The sequence below is a fragment of the Notamacropus eugenii genome, chromosome 5 (assembly GCF_028372415.1).
Source record: "Notamacropus eugenii isolate mMacEug1 chromosome 5, mMacEug1.pri_v2, whole genome shotgun sequence".
Lineage (NCBI taxonomy): Eukaryota > Metazoa > Chordata > Mammalia > Diprotodontia > Macropodidae > Notamacropus > Notamacropus eugenii.
Window position 1 is genome coordinate 416,496,947 of NC_092876.1, and position 21,539 is coordinate 416,518,485.

General features: G+C 38.0%; 1 protein-coding gene across 1 annotated transcript in view; it reads right to left on the reverse strand.

Annotated features, from left to right (window-relative positions):
- UBASH3A (ubiquitin associated and SH3 domain containing A) overlaps positions 1-21,539 on the reverse strand; it is a 108,004-nt gene that overhangs the window by 78,217 nt on the left and 8,248 nt on the right. The window contains exon 3 of the mRNA XM_072614879.1: positions 5,692-5,878. Within this exon, the coding sequence (XP_072470980.1) occupies positions 5,692-5,878 (187 nt within the window). The remainder of the gene's footprint in view (positions 1-5,691; positions 5,879-21,539) is intronic.

Sequence of the window (21,539 nt, forward strand, 5' to 3'; positions counted from 1 at the left end):
CTACCTTAGGTTAAATGCCCCTTCATCTATCTTAGGGCAGCCAACAAAAGCCAGCCAGTATATCCCCAGCTACAATTAAGTTTATTCAATTCAATGTCTGTATCTAATATTGATTCAAAGTCCGTGGTCCATAGCAATTAAGTGACTAGGCTGAGAAATCTCTTTGGAAATTCTGTTTAACCTCAACAGGGATTCTGTGCCCCTAAAACATGAATATTCCATGAACTCCAATGAAATAGTCATAAGAGCTGTGCGGAGAATTAGGCTACAGAGTGCACTTTGCAAACAACATTCTCCCTGCTTAGCATCAAAATAAAGTTGAGCTAGAAGAGATGATAATGGAAGACCTCAGTCCCCTGGTACGCATTGCTCCTTTAGTCAACTGGAATTTATTAAATGCCTATTATAGTCTAGGCTCAGGGCTAAACCCTGGAGGTACAGAAAAAGGCAAAATAAGTAATCAAACTAACAAAATCAGTCTCCGCTCTCCAGGAGCTCCCAGTTTAATGAGGGAAAAAATAGGCAAACAACTATTTATAAATAATTTATAGACAAGATTTCTTTATTATATACTCAACTCAATTCAGCAAGCATTTGTGCTATGCCTGATACATACTAAGCACTACACTAGGTTTTAGGGGTTTAAAGACATATATCAAATAGACCCTGTATTCACAGAGCTTACAGCTGAAAGAAGAAATGCATTTTTCCCTTAACAAACATAGGAGGTTGCCTGGAGAACTTCTTGATCAATTTGCTATACTGCAAGACTGTATTTGCCTTCTCTCCACCCATACAACTATCACCTGAATTCAGGCTCTTATCACCTGGACTGTTACAACAGGCTTCTTAATTCCATCTCAAGTCTCTGCTCATTGCATTTCTTCCTCTATTCTGCTCTCAGTGAGTTTCCTAAAGCATAGACCTGACTTCCTCACTCTGTAAGCTACAGTAGGTCTGTATTAGCTCCTGGATAAAATATGAAGTGTTCTGTTTGGTACTGAAAATTCTGAATAACCTCTCTCTCCTTCCCTTCACACTCTAAGATCCAGGCAAATTTGCCTACTTACTATTCATAAAACATTACACTGATGTCTCTGTATGGGCTAACTGACATGTTTAGAGTGATCTGCTTACTCATTTAAGCCTTCTATTGGCTTCTTTCAAGACTCACATCAAATTTTACTTTCTGTCAATAGCCTTTTGCAATTTTCCACCTAATAGTGCTTTCCTTTTTGAGATTACCCTCTATCTCCTCTACATATATCTTGTTTGTACCTAGTTATTTTCATATTATCTTCCTCATTAGAATGCTGTCATGAAAATTTAGGGCAGAGTTAAGGTGAAAGGCACAAAGTGATGCTGAGATAGGTGAGAATGATTTATGGATACTCAAACTAGAGTGCAGCCTGGGAAAGTACGGTAATTCAGTGAATAAGAGAGTTGAATGTGGTCCAAATGAGGAGTGAGATGTGCTCTTTGGTCAAATGCACAGAGTTGCTGGGAGTCTAGATTTACACAGGATTTTCTGACAAAAAGTCTGCCATGGTAGCTGCCATGCTGATGCTGGGAGTTATGGGATCAAGGTAGATGAACTAGTAACAAAATGGGAGAAGGATAAAAAAAAAATGAACTACAAAGGCCTTCTTGGGATAAGGAAGGTGTAAACACAATAATCCCATGTCAACAGCTTGCAGAAGATTTTCAGCTGACAATTCTAACTAGATCATTCAGATTAAGTTCCGATCATACAGGGGTTGTGTAATAGGATAGATAGTCCTAGGATAGTGGGACCTTAGCCTCTTCTGGCCATTCAATTGTAAGCTCCTTGAGGGCAACAACTGTTTCTCCCTTTGTATCTTTAGTGCTTAGCACAATGCCTGGAATATAATAGGCATTTAATGAATACTTATTTCCTGATTGATCTGCTAGCTAACCAAAAGTGCTGGATCGCAGATTACATTTTATGAATGAATTCCCACTCCCCTCCCCAAATGCCTTAATTTGCCTTGTTATGGACTCATCCAAAGTTTATTCTAGATAAATATCTGAATAACTTAGAACCTAAGTTTTCTCATATGTGGGTCAAAGATTCACCTGGATACCAAAGAAGTACTCAAGATAATAATGTCCTTCATAATCTAAATCATAACAACAGCTCACATTTGTATAGTATCTATTATGTTCCAAGTATGGTGCTAAGACTTTTAGAAATATTGCATAATTTGATCCCTGAGAAGTATTATTATCCTTGCTTTACCAATAATGAAATTAAAGCAGACAGGGGTTGTGACTTGCCCCAAGTCACACAGCTAGCAAATGTCTGAATTCCTACCTGACTCCAGATCCTGTTCCACCTACCCTATCCACCCCCTCATTGCTGCTTATAGTAAAAGGGGTAGGATAATACCTTGAGGAGAGGGTAGAACCAAGTGAAAGTTGTTAAGGTGGGTGTCTACCTGCGATTATTTGTAGGCAATGAGAAAGGAAGGAATAGAAAGATAGAGAAAGACCGAAGACAAAAGATAGAGGAGAAATGATAAGAAGCAATCTCTAGAAGGCAAAGAGGTGGACAGAGTTAATGGTACAAATAGAGAGGTTGACCTTGACAAAGAGAAGGGCCATCTCTTCCACAGATTTAGAGTAAAGGATGAGAGGATGATTGAAGGTGAAAGATTTGGGGATACAGAATAGAAAGGTTTAGGGAACTCATATCAGATGTTCTTGATTGGACACTTGCTGAGATTAAGAGACATGGAGTGATGTTGGGGGATCAACTAGGTGGTGTAGTAGATAGAGTACAAGGCTTGGGGTCAGGAAGACCTGAGTTCAAATTTGACTTCAGATGCTTACTAGCTGTATGAATCTAAGGAAGTCATTTAATCTCGTCTGTGTCAGTTTCCTCATCTATAAAATAATCTGGAAAGGAAATGACAAACCACTCCAGTATCTGTGCCAAGAAAACCCCAAATGGGGTTATGAAGAGTTGGATACAACTGAAATGACTGATCAACAGCAAGAAGTGATTTTGGGGATTTGAGAATCAAGAAAGAATACAAGAATTGCTATATTTCATTGAGATATAATTGAGATTAGATTAAAATGGAGATGACCCAGGATAAGGCAAATTGGGGTTAAGTGACTTGCCCAAGGTCACATAGCTAGTGAGTGTCAAGTGTCTGAGGTGAGATTTGAACTCAGGTCCTCCTGACTGCTGCACTGGTGCTCTATCTACTGCACCTTGGGCAAGTCACTTAACCCCAATTGCCTCATCCAGATCATCTTGGGTCATCTCTAGTCATCCTGATGAATATCTGGTCACTGGATTCAGATGTTTCTGGAGGAGAAGTGAGGCTGGTGACCTGCACAGCCCTCCCTCACTCAAAACAAAGTCAAGTGTAAGTCATGTCATTATTTCTCTGAAGGCGTGGTCTTCTTTGGCAACAAAGGATGAACACGCACATAGATAAGAATAAAGAAGTAGGTAGGGGGGGAATGGTGAATGAATATCCCTACTTCCTAGTAGCACTTCGAAAGGCAATGTCAGCCAAGACAGAATTACATCTGCCTTCTTAGAGGACAGGGTGGGTGAGCTGCATCTCCTGATGCCAGAATATCAGAGAGGAAATATATGAAATTTCACTATACAGAATCACATTTTAACTGTTTCTCTGTAAACAAAGACCGCACATGCATAGTGAGGGTATTTGAAGAAAAATGACCAAGTCAATATAGCACGATTTCAAAATACCTCAAAAAAGTCTGAGTGAAGTAATCTATTAATTTTCCCTCCTTTGATTCCCTCTCTCTCTCTCTCTCTCTCTCTTTCTCTCTCTCTCTATCCCCTGAATACAAACCAAAATGTCCAAGTTATACAAATTAAAATGAAGGAAATTGCAGTTTCATTTATTTGTGGGGTTCTATGCATCAGAATGGTCCAAAGGAAATGCTATTTATCTTTTCGTTATTACTGATTTTCAAAGCTTATAATATAAAGGAGAAAGGAATATCTTATGCCTTGACAGCAAAGTTCCTTTAAAGAAACTATATCTTTTGTCTTATCAGCTAAAATACTAGAAAGCTTGGGTTTTATTCATGTTCACAAGAACTAGGAAAACGATTTTTCCTCCTTGGAGGCCCATACAATAGAAGACTGAGAATCCTTTCTTCTCACAGATGGAGTTCCCACAGGCACTAAAACTATATGAAATAAAAAGGGTCTTAAGTCACATCAAGCTTACGCTAAACTATAGTTAAACTTATGGTGACTATGTAATGGATACAGAGAGATCTAAAAGAATACTATACATTGTTTTTAACATTACACATATTTGTTATATTTTACCACACATTCATTTTCCCCACATCAAAAGCTATGATGGTTTTTTCCCCTTCTCTCAATTTCTAACTGCCCCCTACTCTGAACTCTATGCATCACAAAGAGAAAATACTGGAAAATATTTTCCTTAAAACTTTTTTCAGTAGCAAAATAAAAACCAATTAATGTAAAAAGCATTATAACTTAAATGATACTCTCTTTCCCCAAGGCAAGAGACAAGGCTGCAAACTTGATGGAATGGTGTCTCTCCCAATATCTCAGAAACAAGAGACTGGAATATTTCTCTTCCCTAGGAGACTGGAGATTAGGCAGGTTATGTGTGGGCACCATGCTAAGGTGTCCACCTCTTCACTTCACAATTTCAGAGGAGGCTAGAGATCAGACAGGAGATGTATACAGCATGATAGAATGCACATGGCTAAAAGTAAGGCCAACTGCCTCTTTTAATTAGGCTTCTGCAGAAGTCTGGAGATCAGGCAGGAAATAGACTCTGTGAGCTAGAAGTCTGGTAGCCTTTTTTCTTCCAACAGGAGATGCTCATAGCACACTGGAAGAAGCATGGTCAGATGGAGGGCTCCCTGACTTCAATGGAAACCTCTGAGAAAGAGGCAGCAGAAGAAAATATAAGGTGGGCTCTTGGAAAGGGTTGGTACCATTTGAAGTGATACCTCAAAAGAGGAACCCAAGGTATGGATTCAGGGAAAGTTGCCAAATGGAGAAGAGGTTCACCCCCTACATGATGGCACACTGGGACAAAGCTCTAGCTAACCTAAACCTAACCCTATTATGATTCTTTCTATAATAGAGAAGACTTGTGGTCCTGTCAACTGAAGGAATACTAAAACCATAACCTTGACATGCTCATTTGTCATGAGGCTGTTCCTATTTTTTTATTCAAGTAATATTTAGAGATGTAAACAATGCAATCACTGCTCTTGAGGTTATAGTTGAATGAGAATAGCGTGCAGATCAGGGGAATGTACAAATAGGTATAATTCTATGATCTAGTGAATAAAAGAAGTCTAACAAACTGTCAGTAGCAACTTAAGGAGGGAGAGAATCATTTCTCATTAGAGATTTCATGATGAAAGGGACACCTCATCTGCGTCTTGAAGGATAATATGGAGGGATTCCTCGGAATGTTGGGCAATGTGTACAAATACACATAGGTAGGAGGAAGGTCATAGAGCATTTAGTATTGGTAGCATTCCAGCTTGGCTAGTACACAAATTACATAAAGGGAAGTAATAAGACAAAAGGCACAAAAAAAGGAAGTTAGAAACATACCATAGAAGACCTTGAACGTCAAGTTAGGGAGTTTGTATTTTAAGAAATAAAAGAAATTGTCTTACCGTGAAGAAATCACAGAGGGTCACATGTGGGAAAATTTCGTGTGCTCTGTTCTTGCCACACTGGCGTTTACTTTCTCTCCAAAAGTCCTGTAGTTCTTCCAGTAGAGGTCCAGTGGGACATAGGTAGAGGGCATATTCTTGAGGGATTGGGTCATCTAAAGAAGGGTCATTGTAATGAAAATGCAACCTACAAGGAAGAATTGGATAATTTGGTCATTTACAAGTCAGAGAGAGATCTTTTCATTCAGTCTGATGCAAAATCAGAAGAAAAGAAAGCAAAATTTGACTCTGAAATTGTCTCTAAATGCTCTAATAGTTGCTTTCCATCCTTAATCCTTTGAGGTCCTATTTGAAAGTTATTTTTTAACAAAACATTTTCCTGATATTTTGTTTCTTAGTTTGCTATAACTTCTGCAGATCTTTCTCCTCTCTCCCAGAGAACCACCCTACGTTACAAATAGTATTTTTCGTCTGAGGGAATAAAAAGTCAGCACAACTAATCAATACATTGAAAAAGTCCGAAAAAGCAACGTGTAACACGTGTGGACCTCCTACTTCCATGAAGTGGTATGTTGGTGGTATCATCTTATATCTCTTCATTAGAGTTGTGTTTGAACTTCATAATTTTGTTACATTTATTTTTGATTTTTCTGTTGTTTTCTTTCCTTTTCCATTGTTTTCTTGAGTCTGTTAACTTCACTCTATTTTGCATCTCTCTTGCTCTCTCTCCACACACACACACACACACACACACACACACACACACACACACGCGTACACACATATATCTCCATGCTTTTCTGTGTTCATCACACATATGATTCCTTACAGCACAATCATATTCCATTATATTCATATACCACAATTTGTTTAGCTGGGCAACTACTTTATTTCCAATTCTTAGCTCTCACAAAAGTACTGCTATAAATATCTTGGGGTACCTAGGGCTTTCTTATCAATTAGCCTCGTAATGGAGCCTCTGATTTAAAGGGTATGGGCATTTTAGTCACTTTATTTATATAATCTTAGATGCTTCCCAAAATGGTACCAATTCACAGTTCTACCAACATTGTATTCATGTACCTCCTCCACCCCCATAACTCTTCTGATACAACTATTGCCATTTGGGCGTCATTTTTCCAGTTTTCAGGGAATGAGATGAAACCTCTGGGTTGTTTTAATTTTCATTTCCCCTTTGTGATTGGATTTTTTTGGTGTGGTTGTGGATAATTTACAATCCTTTTGAAAACTGTTCATATCCTTGGCCATTTATCGAATGAGAAATGCCATTAGTTATGCATATATTTATTGTTTACATATCTTGGGCACCAAATCCTTATTAGAGAAAATTTTTCCCCTCTATTCAATCACTTCCTTTCTTCTCCTAGATGTATTAATGTTGTCAGCGCAAAAGTTTTTCCAGTTTCAAGTAATCAGACTTAATCTGTTTTATCTTTTGTAATTACCTCTACTTCTTGTCCATCTTTTTACATTTGTTTATAACATCTCTAATATTATAAATAAATAAATATTATAAACATTGTAATTACAAATAAAAATATTATAAATCTCTAATAATAAAATCTCTAGGACCCTAATACATGGTCCATTTTTGTAAAAGTTCCACATGGTGCTGAGAAATATGTATAATCCTTTGTTGTTGCATTAGATGGTGTAAAATTTGAAACTGTAGACTCTCAATTCCATATTTTTCCTTTTCTTTTACCTTTCTGTTAGACATGCAAAACTGGGAGAGGGATATTGAAGTCTTCTGTCACCATTGTGTTAGGGCATCTAGGTGGTGCAGTGAATAGAGCATCAGTGCAGGAGTCAGGAGAACCTGAGTTCAAATCTCACCTCAGACACTTGACACTCACTAGTTGTGTGACCTTGGGCAAGTCACTTAACCCCAATTTGCCTTATCCTGGGTCATCTCCAGTCATGCTGATGAATATCTGGTTACTGGATTCAGATGGCTCTGGAGGAGAAGTGAGGCTCGTGACTGGCACAGCCCTCCCTCACTCAAAACGAAGTCAAGTGCAAGTCATGTCATCATTTCTCTGATGGCATGGTCTTCTTTGGCAAAAAAGGACAAACACATACACACACACCCACACACACACACACCATTGTGTTACTATGTGTTCTTGATGCTCAGATAATATTTCTTTTATGAACTGAATGCTAAAACATTTGAAACCTTACAGTTATTACTGATGATGGTTTGTTGCCTGTGGTTCTTTTCATCATGATATAGCTTCCTTGTTTATTTATTTTTCTGTGAATGTTTATTTTTGATCATCTGATATCAAGAAGGCAACTTCTGCTTTTTTTGGATTCACTTGATACATGGCAATTTCCCCCCATCCTCTCCATTTTGTTTTGTGTATGTCTTTGTTTCTTGTGTGATTTTCTTGTGTGTAACAGATTACAGATTTTTATTTTTATCCATTCGGTCACTTCCTTTTTTTAAAAATTGTATTAAAGTGTTTAATCCATCCATATTGAAAGCTATCTGTTAGGTTTATATTTTCCTCCATCTGTCTCTATTATGGGGTTATTTTTAAAGTTATGATTTTTCTTTCTTTTGTTGTAAATACAGTATTTTGTTCTATTATTTTAATCTTGTTTTTAAAATGGCTCCATTCCCATTGCCTCTCTTCCCTTTATCCTTTCTCTTCTCTTCTCATTTGTTACCCCTTTGGGATTTTGTTTATTAATTCTTTTATTCTGCTTTTATCTGGTTATATATTCTCCTCTCCCAGTCTTTTTTTCCTTTCAAGTTAAGTTGATTCTCTCTTCCTGTCTTTACTGTCTTCATTATCCATTCTATCTACTCTAAACCATCATTCTTTGAGTCATGACCCCTATAATTACCTAGTCTGCCTCTTTTTTTTTCCTACTTTCCTCATGTAATCAGAGCTTTCCAGGTATTCCTTCTAAGCTGTCCCCTCTAGGCACTTTCTGTCACTGCCTTGAAGGATTTGCCCTGTAGATTTCCCTGTTCCATTTTACTCACCCCTAGAATAATCCCAATTAGTGTAGCTGTTAGAGAGGACATTGCTCCATGGTAGGGCCTTTCCCCTACCAAATCCCTAATTATATATATATGTATATATATATATATATATATATATGTATATATATATATATATATATATACCACCACTGATCTATGTTGCTTCTGGTTATTTTTTTTTGTCATTTACCTCAAAATTTTGGCTCTGGGTCTATGCCCTCCCATTTCTTCCAGGTGTCAGTTGTCCCCACTCATTCTAAATCCTCCCTCTACCAATATGGGGTGAGTAAACTTTTCAAGTATAAAATTCCTTAGACTGTACTCAGTGTAAGGTTCTCACTTCCCTACACAGATCATCTGTGATCACAGATCATTTACATAGATTCATCAGTAAAATCCCTTCCCACCTCCAAATTAAGGCCTCCTTTCCTTCTCCTATTCTTGCAATACTTCCTTTCTTTTTAATCTGGCAGGCTCTTCTCTTTCCGAAACCATAGGAGAATTTTCCTTCATTATTAGCCTTTAATTTGAAGCAAGCACATCACACTCCTCTCTAACCCCTTGTTTCTCTCCCCCCCTCAGCACTTTCCTTGCATGTACTCTTCCATGTTTCATCTTAGTCCCACAGAAATACATGAATTTACCTGTACTCAGGGTGTCACCAGGTTCTATCTCTGATGCCCCTTGAATGCTTCTTCATTATTACCTATACCAGATTTCCACCTTCACCCCTGACTTCTTGTGTATATTTTAGAAAGAAGTCTCTTACTTGTCTCTCTACTGTCTTTCTGCTGTTATTGCTGCCCTTGCCTTATTCATATATTCACTTCTCCTGCATTTCTGTTGCTTGTGGTGTTCTAGTCACAAATAATCTCCTCAGTTCTGGTTTTCTTTCTAAAAATATTTCAAATTCTTTATTTTTGAATGTCCATCTTTTGTTTTTCCTGTATAGTTAAGCTCAGATTTGGGGGGTAGTTCACTCTGGGCTGCATACTGAGCTCCTTTACTCTTTGGAACAAATTTTTCTACTTCTTCTTACATTGTCTAAGGGGTGCAAAATTGCATTTTTCAAATGTTATTTCCTTTGCATTTGAAGATCACTCTGATCTCTCACAGCACTTATTTCTGAATTGAATTGTTAAATTGATCCACTGTATGTCTCAGAGTTTGCAGCCTTTATTTTCCCCTGGAGATGATCTATGAATTCTTTCAATTGGTATTTCATTTTCTATATTCAGAAGTTCTGGATTGCTCTCTTCTATTATTTCCTGGATTATTGTGTTAAGGTTTTTTTTTTTTGTCCTTTTGTGTTATTATGAGAGAACCTATGAAACTTAGGTTGTCTCTAGACATCCTATATTTGAGATCACTACTTTTGTGCTTTCATAGGGAGAAAATTTTCTTTTTAATGTTACTGCTTTTTGCTTTTCTTCTAGATTGTCCTTCACTTCTATGTATTTATGGTCAAAATTGATTGTTTTCTCTTTTATTTCTTTGTTGAGAATTGCCATGGCAGATTTCATTTTTCCACTCTGTCCACTTTTTGTTATTGTTGTGTGTGTCATAAATTCTGTTTCATCATTCTCATTTCTCTTTTGAACCACTCAGGAACAGCATATTATGGTTCGGTATTTTTCTCAAATTCTACAGGGTCACAAGTGTTGAATCATTTTCCTTTATTGTGCATATGCCATTAATATATGCCTAAACCTTTTTTTTTTATTAGATCTGGAGGCCATATTTATATCCTTCTATTAATATTGCTTTTCCTCTTGATGTATCTGTTTATGTTTAAGGTCTTCGAGTTTTCTTTTTTTCCTGATATCTTTGGTATTTCTGTCTCTTCCTTCTCCTCCACCCCTGCTTATTTCCCCTGTCACTCATTTTCTGACTCTCTAAATGTGGCTTCCTTGGGGCCTGGATCTCAAAGTATCTTAATTTTTTCTCATACTAAGTAATTCAAGGTTCACCAACCTAGGTCTTTGCCCCAGCTTTGCCCCATAGCTGACTCCAGTCCCATGCTGTGCTCTTTCCCTCAGGCTTGATGGAGTGCTGTGTAGACCCTCCCACACGTGATGTCCTGTCTTGTTGTCCTGTCCTACTCCCTCTATTCCTTAGCTTTCTGGCCTGGTACCAGAAATTCAGATATTTACAATGTTATTGCTACAGGATTATCTGTTCTGGCACTGACTCTCCTGTCTTTACAAGGTGGTTGGCCCTGCTTCAGACTCTGCTGGTTTTACAGACTTGTTGGCTCCCACACCAAAGTTCAAGAGCTTTGCAGCACTAGTGTTACAGGGTTTTGAGCTTTAGCTGCCATTTACTTTTAAGGAGCTGTGACCACCTCTGTCTGTCATGGCTAGGGCAGATTTCCATGGTCAGGATCTTCGCTGCATTTGAAAGAAAAAAGGAGGGACTAGAATGTAGGTGTGGGTTTTTATTGTAAGTCTGTGTCTGTCCTTGTGCATCCGCACTATCAGTAGCATGGGATATGGAAGAGGGTCAGTAGGTATCAGTTTATTTTTTTTTTTTTAGATTTTTTTTTGGATTCTTTTTTGGAATCCAATTTGGATTTTTTTTGGATTTTGGATTTTCTGGATGTCTTAGAACATGGAGACAGCTGAAGTTGCTTTATCTTTGACAGGAAATTTGTTTGAAGTTTGATAGGTTGTAGAGAATTAGAGAAAATGTTTACTCTTCCATCTTGTTCATATGACATACGAAAATAATTTTTGAGTAAACTGTATCTAAACAGTATGTTTACTTCTATCTTGAGAGTTTAAATTTAAAGCAGATTTAACTCAGACATTTTCTCTTTTATCCAGAGAGGAGGCAGCAATCCCTGAAAAGTGATTCATGACTCAAATGTAACACTTTTTTTCTCTTTGTTTTGAAAATAAATTCATCACTAGAGCAAAGCAAGATGGCCCTCACAAAGCAGACTTAGCAAACTCCCATGAAACCAGGCCAAGAGTTTTCACATTTGGCATGATATAAATACCTTCTCCACCCAGTCCTCTATAAGAGCAACTTAGATTATATAACTATGGAATGTTGTAAGATCACATAATTTAGAAGTGGGACTTTAAATATCATCTAATTCATTCCTCTCATTAGGCAAATAAGGAAGCTAAATTTCAGAATCATGAAGTGACCTGCCTGTTTGTATAGTGAGTTACCAAACCAAATATTTACAGACAAATACTTCTGCCCAACCCTACCTGTAAGGAATGGAAGGGTCAAGTAATAGGTAACAGGAAACTGCTACTGAGACTAGGAAGGATAATGTTAACTAGCTTTCTACTCCTTTTTTTGGCCTGGATTTCTGATTTTATTGAGCAACTCTCAGTTTCCTAAATTTTTTCTACCAATGCAAAATCAATAACTGTTTCTCAATTTAAAGACATAAAGAATTTCCTGGGGTATAAAAGATGAAATGATTTGCTCAAGGTCACACAGCCAATACATTTCTGAGGCAGGGCTTGAACTCTTCCTTTACCAGAATCAGTTTCCTGTCCCTTAACATTTATCAGAGTCTGATTTGCTCAACAGTCCTATGCAAAAATGTGGAAGATGGTTACTTTGGCACCTTCATTTCCAAATGAACTCACTAGACAACTCTGGAAAGTGATTTCACCTATTTTGGCCCCAATTTTCTAGATAGACATATATATATATGTATACACACACACACACATATATGTATATATATAATTAATTAATTAGATAGACATATATATTTAATTAATTAATTTATTTAACTTTTCAGCATTCATTTCCACCAAATTTTGGGTTGCAAATTTTCTCCCCATTTCTCCCCTCCCCCACCCCAAAACGTGGAGCGTTCTAAGTACCCCTATCACCAAACTGCCCTCTCTTCTAACATCCCTCCCTTCCCTTGTCCCCATCTTCTCTTTTGTCCTGTAGTGACAGATAACTTTCTATACCCCATTACCTGTATTTCTTATTTGCTAGTAGTAAGAACAGTACTTGACAGTTGTTCCTAAAACTTTGACTTCCAACTTCCCTTCATCCCTCCCTCCCCACCCATTCCCTTTGGGAAGCAAGCAATTCAATTCGGGCCATATCTGTGTAGTTTTGCAAATGGCTTCCATAATAACCGTATTGTATAAGACTAACTATATTTCCCTCCATCCTATCCTGCCCCCCATTGCTTCTGTTCTCTCTTTTGACCCTGTCCCTCCCCAAGAGTGTTGACTTCAAATTGCTCCCTCCTCCCATTGCCCTCCCTTCCATCTTCCCCCCAACTCTGCTTATCCCCTTCTCCCCCACTTTCCTGTATAGTAAGATAGGTTTTCATACCACAATGAGTGTGCATTTTATTCTTTCCTTTAGTCGAATGTGATGAGAGTAAGCTTCGTTTTTTCTCTCACCTCCTCTCTTTTTCCCTCCACTTTTATTTGCCTCTTTTATGAGAGATGACCTGCCCCATTCCATTTCTCCCTTTCTTCTCCTAAGATATTTCTCTCTCACCACTTAATTTCATTTTTTTAAAGATATGATGCCATCCTATTCAATTCACCCTGAGCTGTGTGTGTGTGTGTGTGTGTGTGTGTGTGTGTGTGTGTGTGTGTGTGTGTAATCCCACCAACTACCCAGATACTGAAAAAAGTTTCAAGAGTTACAAATATTGTCTTTCCATGTAGGAATGAAAACAATTCAACTTTAGTAAGTCCCTTATGATTTCTCTTTGCTGTTTACCTTTTCATGCTTCTCTTGATTCTTGTGAAGGTCAAATTTTCTTTTCAACTCTGGTCTTTTCATCAAGAATGTTTGAAAATCCTCTATTTCATTGAAAGACCATTTTTTCCCCTGAAGTATTATACTGAGTTTTGCTGGGTAGGTGATTCTTGGTTTTAGTCCTAGTTCCTTTGACTTCTGGAATATCCTATTCCACGCCCTTCGATCCCTTAATGTGGAAGCTGCTAGATCTTGTGTTATCCTGATTGTATTTCCACAATACTTGAATTGTTTCTTTCTAGCTGCTTGCAATATTTTTTCCTTGACCTGGGAACTCTGGAATTTGGTCACAATGTTCCTAGGAGTTTCTCTTTTTGGATCTCTTTCAGGTGGTGATCAGTGGATTCTTTCAATATTTATTTTGTCCTCTGGTTCTAGAATATTAGGGCACTTTTCCTTGATAATTTCATGAAAGATGATGTCTAGGCTCTTTTTTTGATCATGGCTTCCAGGTAGGCCCATAATTTTTAAATTGTCTCTCCTGAATCTATTTTCCAGGTCAATTGTTTTTCCAATGAGATATTTCACATTACCTTCCATTTTTTCATTCTTTTGGTTTTGTTTTGTGATTTCTTGGTTTCTCATAAAGTCATTAGTCTCCATCTGTTCCATTCTAATTTTGAAAGAATCATTTTCTTCAGTGAGCTTTTGAACCTCCTTTTCCATTTGGCTAATTCTGCTTTTGAAAGCATTCTTCTCATTGGCTTTTTGAACCTCTTTTGCCAATCGAGTTAGACTATTTTTAAAGGTGTTATTTTCTTCAGCATTTTTTTGGGTCTCCTTTAGCAAGATGTTGACCTGCTTTTCATGCTTTTCTTGCATCTCTCTCATTTCTCTTCCCAGTTTTTCCTCCACCTCTTTTATTTGATTTTCAAAATCCTTTTTGAGCTCTTCCATGGCCTGAGACCATTGAATATTTATTTTGGATGTTTGGGATACAGAAGCCTTGACTCTTATGTCTTTCCCTGATGGTAAGCATTGTTCTTCCTCATCTGAAAGGATGGGAGGAGATATCTGTTCACCAAGAAAGTAACTTTCTATTGTCTTATTTTTTTCCCCTTTTTTGGGCATTTTCCCAACCAGTTACTTGACTTTTGGGTCCTTTGTCAAGAGTAGGGTATACTCTGGGGACCTGTAAGATGTCAGTTCCTCCAAGGTGGCACAATCAAGTGTGTACTGCTCTGGGTGCATAGAAGGATTTTTGTGCCCAGAATCTTAGCAGCTTTTCCTCTCCACAGGCATCTGACCTCCAGTTCTGCCAAGCTAGCACTGGGGGTGGTGGTGGTGGGATTCAGTCAAGCTGTGGGGGCAGGGCCACCATTCAGTTTGAGACAAAGACCAGCTCTCTCAGAGCCCCCAGGGGTTTTTACGATTCAGCAATGGTTTCAGGCTGCTGTAGGGGCTGCCATGAGAACTCCTGCCAGCTGCCTGATGTGAAGGCCATTCTCCCTTCCTGACCAGCTGAAAAACCCCCATCACTCACCTTTGGCCCCTGTGGGTTGAGGGATCTGTGGACCCTCTGCTGCTGCAACTAGGGATTCTGAGACTGGAGATTCTGCCCTGGAGGGCTGTTCATGAGCCATGAGCTGCTAGGCCAGGGCTGGGCTGGGCTCTGCTCCGTGTCTGGTGCAACTGATGTTTCCTGTGAGTCTTTCAGCTCACCCTGGGCTGGAAATCTCCTCCACTCTGTTGCTCTCCACTTCTGCTTGCCCAAAATTTGTTGCGAGTCCCTCTCTACAGGTATTTTATGGCCTGTGTGGGGAGACCCCCACATATATGTGTCTTTCTGTGCATATATGTGTCTTTCTACTGTGCCATCTTGGCTGACAAGATTATATTCTTAAAGGAATGGTTCCAGAGCCAACATTCTCTGGCTTTTTGAAGGCAATCTTTCCATATCTTCCTATCTTATCACTAACTTTCTCTGGCTTGCTATCTGATTGGCTGGCAGCTGGATGATCAACAGTGGTAACAAATCTTAGGGAAAGGATAATTCTTTGAAAAAAAACCCCCCAATATTTTTGTACATATTGATTCCATTTGAAGCCCTATTTTGTTCTCCACATCTGATGTACAAAATCTAAACGTAGCCTGTAACTGGCATTTAAAATATAAAATTTAGGCATAGGATTTTGATTGAACAAATATTGATGAAGCACTTACTACAGCTGTAGGAGAGTATAAAGATGAATAAAATGCTCAAGGATTTTGAAATCTAGAAATGAAGAGAGGTAGATGTGAATAATTTGAGCTAGAAACTGATTACATGCACATTAGGACCATCAAAGCAAATAGAGGTTTCATGCTTAAGTGCCTATTATTAATTAAGTAAAAACTAAGTACTAAGTGTTTAAGCACCCTCAAGGGTACAGTATTTATTCAAAACTCCAGAATGCCAACCTACTGGACCAAGCTCTTTTAGAGTATAGAAAAGTTTGTCTTCTTTTTAAAAACATTTATTTGGTCCCTAAAATCACTCAGACTACTTTCTTTTTGATGAACGTATGAGAAGAGATGGTCAGTCAGTATTACTGGAGAGAACATCTACATCAGTTAAATGACATTTGAGTATGTGAGCATTAGAAACTAGACACAATAACTCAGGCAACTGTATTTTCCCAGAAACTTGAGGGGTTAATTTAAGTAGTATAATGCCTATGGAAGCCAGGAAACTTTCTGCCTAATAAACTGATATCAACAAATTCAATAAATATTTGCTAAGCACCTCCTATTTAAAGAAAAGATATTTTGACATTGTCCCTGATTTCATGGAGTTAGACATGGAGTAGTACCTTAACAAAGTTGAAGGGCCAGTTAGTTGGGTCAGTGGATAGAATGAAGGAGACTCATTTTCATGAATTCAAATCTGACCGCAGACACTCACCTAAATCAATTTTCTTCAGCTTTCTCATCTATAAAAGGATCTGGAGAAGGAAAGGGCAAACCACTCCAGTATCCTAGCAAGAAAACCCCAAATGGGGTCATGAAGAATTGGACAGAACTGAAAATTGAACAAAGGGAGTGGTTCTATTATGTCCTGATGATCTTAAGAGTTGAAAGAGAAGAGAACACATGGTGGGGAGGTGGGGAGAGAAGGGGAAGTGAAAGGAATGTTAGAGAAAATAATCTCACATAATCAGAGCGTACGAGTGGACATCTAGACATACAAGAAAGAGAGGAGGAGGAAGCAGCTGATACTTTAACCTCATTCTTATATGAACTGGTCAAAAGAAGGAAGAATATACTTGCACAAACAGAACTGGGTAAAGAAATAATAGAAAAACTGGATGGAAAGGGGAAATGGGAAGGGGGAGGAGTAAAGGTAGATTAAAGGAGATTAGTTTTAAGCAAAAAAAAATTCTAAGCAAGCAAAAATATTTATAGCTCTTTTTTGAAGTGGCAAATAATGGGAATCTGGAGGAGTGTCCAGAAATTGGAGAATGAAAAAGTTATGGTATATAAATATGATGGAATACTGTTATGCTGAACTCTTTTAGCATAATGATCAACCATGAAGCCAGAAGATTAATGATGAAACATGCTATCCAGCTCCTGACAGAGTAAGTGAAGAACACACAGTGAGACATTTTTTTTTTTTAAGACATGGCCAAAGTGAAAATTTGCTTTGATTAACAATACAAGTTTGTAATGGGTTTGGGATTTTTTGGGTTCTTATTTGGGAGGGTTTGGTATGGAGGGTAAGAAGGCAGATTTTACTTAATCAAAGCAAATAAAATATTTTTAAAAGAAAAAAATTTCTATTTTTACTCCAGCATCTGACACATAGGAGGCACTTGGGAATATTTGTTAATTGACTCACTCACTCTGAACTGTGAACTCTGATTTTTTAATCTATCTCAAGAACTTCCAGTGGACAGCACCTCCAGGATTTGGGTCCTATGTTCCCTCCCCTATCTTAACAGAAATAGCTAATGTTTGCACATCATAAACAGAGTACATATATTATTCTAGAGCAAAAGTCAGTAAAGTTTTCTGTAAAGGGCCAGATAGTAAATAGGTTCATATAGTTCATATGGTGGTTTTGTGAGTTGAGACAAAATTAAAGTTATCATATAAGTACTCATATAACCAGAGAAAAAACAAATTTCCACAAATTTGCAAAAGTCAAAATATAATAAGAATAATTATTAGACTTTTTTTGCCACTCATCTGGTAAAGAAAAGAATTCGATTCTTTTTCTGGGGAGGGAATAACATTTTGCTTAATTTAAAGTTAATGTTTCCTAATGTCAAAATGAGTACAATATTCATTTATAGAATTTAATTAGATTCTTATTTTGATGTTTGCCTTTTAGCATGTCATTACATTGCAGATTAATCACTTTCAATTGACGGTTGGATGGAAATTTCTCAAACGCACAGCTAATGGATTTTGATATATGAAAATTTGTTTTTCACTTGGAGTGAGGTCCAAAAAATTTGCTCTTGGAAATTTTGACATCAGAATATATATCCACTACAGATTTGTGTAGGAATAGAAATCTTGCTTCTTGATTCTGCTTTTTATAGCAAAAGATGAGTATAAAGCAACTTAATATTACTTGTGATTCAAAGACTTAGTTGTCATTGAAATACCTTTATTGCAATGTAAATTTTACACACAAGCATTGATTTGCCTTGTAATTTTGGGTTAAACTCATTAAGAAACTTTATCAACTCTGCAGCAAAAGCTAGTTTCCAAAGTCATTCTTTGTCCAAAATTCCAGTATTGACTCTGAGCTCAAAAAATCATAATAAAACATTTTCTCTCTGCTTTTCTTGTTTTGCTATGATAGGTATAAATTGGTAATAAAAAACCAAAATGGTATGATATAACAATATATGTGATATGTTCAATTATAATTGTGTCACTCTAATTTGTAATGAGCTGAACATAAGTGAAGAGACCACCACCTGTGATACTCAACTTCACTATTGTTTCAGGAAAGCAAATAATACCTAAGTGGATGAACATGGCTATGTTCCAATAAAATTTTATTTTAAAATGTAACAACTATTCTTAGCTCATGGGACAATACAATAATAGGCAATGGACTGAATTTGGTCCCCAAGAATTAGTTTGCCAACCCTGGCCTAGAGAAATCTCTAGTTTTGTGCCTTTTTTGTTTCCTATATAGGTAATATTGAGCTAGATATTCCTAGTTTTGGAAGTCTACTTTCAACATCCATATATCAGGTGTTCCTGGGTGCACTAGGGACCACCTACTGGTAGGAAGAAGAATTTTTTGCATTAGAAAGGTTTTTATCACTGGATCGTGTTTGTCCTTCCTTGCTGAAGAGGACCATACCATTGGAGAAGTGATGATATGACTTGCACTTGACTTTGTTTTGAGTGAGTCAGGGTGACTGGTGATGGCCCAGGATGCAGTGGATGACTGTAGAGTCTTCGATGCTTGACCAAACTCTAAGCACTACACAGTGTCTGTTTCAGCTGCCTTCATAGCTGTTGGAACAAATTGTTCTTATCTGCCCATTTCCCACTAGGGAAAGTCTTCACAGGCTTGGGGTTGACATTCCCCTAACTCACTGACACCTATTGCCAGAGGTTTTCAATGCTTACTTGTCAGGGATGCTTAAATTGAAGGAATTCCTAATCAGGAATAAATTAAGATTCTATGACTTTTGAGATCCCTTAAAATTTAAAGTTTCAGTAACTCTGTGAATTGTACTGGATTTTAATAATAATTTGATAATAATGATTTTGGTTTAAATATAGAATCGTAGGTTCTTAGAAGTCTAAAGGATCTTAGAAGCAATTTAGTCTAACTTCTGTAACATGAATTTATATACTCTACAACATCCTTGATATGATAAGCATACTCAGCTTGGAGTCAAGAGATCCAGGTCTGTATCCTGATTGTCATTAACTATGTAATCTTAGGTGAGTCATTTCATATCTCCAAGCATCACTATCCTCTATGAAAAGGGGATAATAACATTTGTCCTAGAAAGAGGTTGAGTGACTTGCCTAGGGTAACAAAGCTAGTAAGTGTCCAGTGCTATATCCACTGGGCTGCCTGCAGATGTTTAAAGTTCTTTCCGGCTTTAACATTCTGTGATATTCCTTCAGTAGTTCTGGGAATAAGAGGAGTTTAGTGACTTCCTTCAGAGGATTGAGGCCCCAGCTGATCAATAAGGAGGAAGAAGATAGATATGTACATTAAGATAAGGAAGAAAACAGAAATGGATTAAGTAAGAGAGGCAAGTGCTGAGGGTTAGAGCTATCAGAAGGGGGTCCAATTAAAAACCTGGGACTTGCAAAGACAGGAGAACTCAGACTTACAAGGCTGCTCTGCTTGAGTTGGGGCAGAATACTAATGATCTCAATGGCCAGAAAATATTGAGAAGAGCTCTATTTGAAGGCAAGAGAAGTAGAGAATTTAAGAGTCAAGAAAATCCTTCAGTAGCCTACCAGCCCAACCCGTACCTGACCAAGATTTCTGTGAGTGTATGTGGGAGTGCATACACACATTTAACAGCTGGAAGAGTCCTTAGACACTACCAAGTCCAGTCTCCTCGTTTGTATAGAAAAGGAAACTGAAGCCCATAGAGGCCATTATGTATCTCATTAGTGGCAGTAATGCGACTCATCTCCAGGTCTCCTGGCTCAGTGTCCCTGGCTCTTCCCACTCAACCAAGTAGACTCTCATTTGCTATTTTGTAGATGGGTTGATTCTTGATCACACATGATGACAACAGTAAACTTACTTTTGTGAATTCAAGACAATTGAGCTAAAAAAGTGTTTCTTTTGAGAAGATATATGTGAACAGCAAAACCATTCCCTAATTCACAGGAATAAGATTAAGAATCTCTCCTGGATACGTGACTGGGCCTCCTACAGCTGAAGGGAACCTCAGAGGTCATCTAATCAAACCAGGAATCTCCACTAAAGAATCTATAACAAAAGGTAATCCAGCTTTCACTTAAAACCTCAAGTTAAAAGAGATACCCTGTCTCCTGAGATATCCTGTTTTATTTCTTGGAGAACTCTTAATTATTAGGAAGTCCTTTCTTACCATAAATGGACAGAGAGACAGAGATAGAGAAAAACAGACAGAGACGGACAAAGACTGAGAAACTGAGAGAGAGAGAGATACTTATATGGGCATGGTAGAGAAAGCCTGGAGAGTGAAGAGTGGAGCCTAGAGAGGAATGATGACATAGTTGGGCTTTTTCCTTAAAATGGAGATTCTGATAGGAACCAGCCAATCAAAACAAAGGGCTGCAGGCAGTATACTTCCAGTGTGAAGTCCAGGAGCTGAGAGCACTTCCAGGATTAAGGAGTCAGGAGTAGATCCTGGAGAGGAGTAAAAGCATTTCTGACCAGGGATTTTTTTCTCAAAATGAAAGTTCTTAGAGGAATCAGCCAATTAGAGGAAGAGGCCATACATTTTATAATATACTCCAACTATGGAGGACTAGAAAGTCACAGTGACATTCTGTTCTGTAGCTTCTGACCCCAGTGTAGGATGAAAGACTCAAGGGGAACGCTAGCTGTACCCAAGACAGCATAAGGGCCATGGTACAGAGGAGCAGCAGTTAATTCTGGAAGATTAGGTCCCAGTCTGCTATGGACCCCAGCAGCAGCAGCTGGCAGGCAGAGATGAAGGCTTTACTGAGAGAAGCAGGTTCCAGGAGAGTGGAGAGCAAAATTGGTGCCAGTGCCAACAGTACCTCAACAGAAGAATTAGCACTCATGTGGATAGTAGCAAAAGGCAGATCAGCTGTCTGTTATGGCTTATTGTAATCTAGCACTGATTGGCCTCTCCACATTACTGCCAACAGAATACCCAGTGAAGACTGGAAGGAAACAATGGATGCCATTGTTTGGAGAGACTTGTTATTTGGTAGCAAGGGGAAAAGTGAACTTTTCTACTCAGTTCTCACAGAAGACAGAGGGGATCTCTCAGAGGTCTGTCAGGAAATAGATTTCATATCCTGTCATATTTCATATCCTGTTATCATCCTGCCGTGTATTTAAAGAGAATACCTGATTAGCCAGGGAATACTAAGTGGGAGTATCACAGGGAAATTTCCCTCACTCATA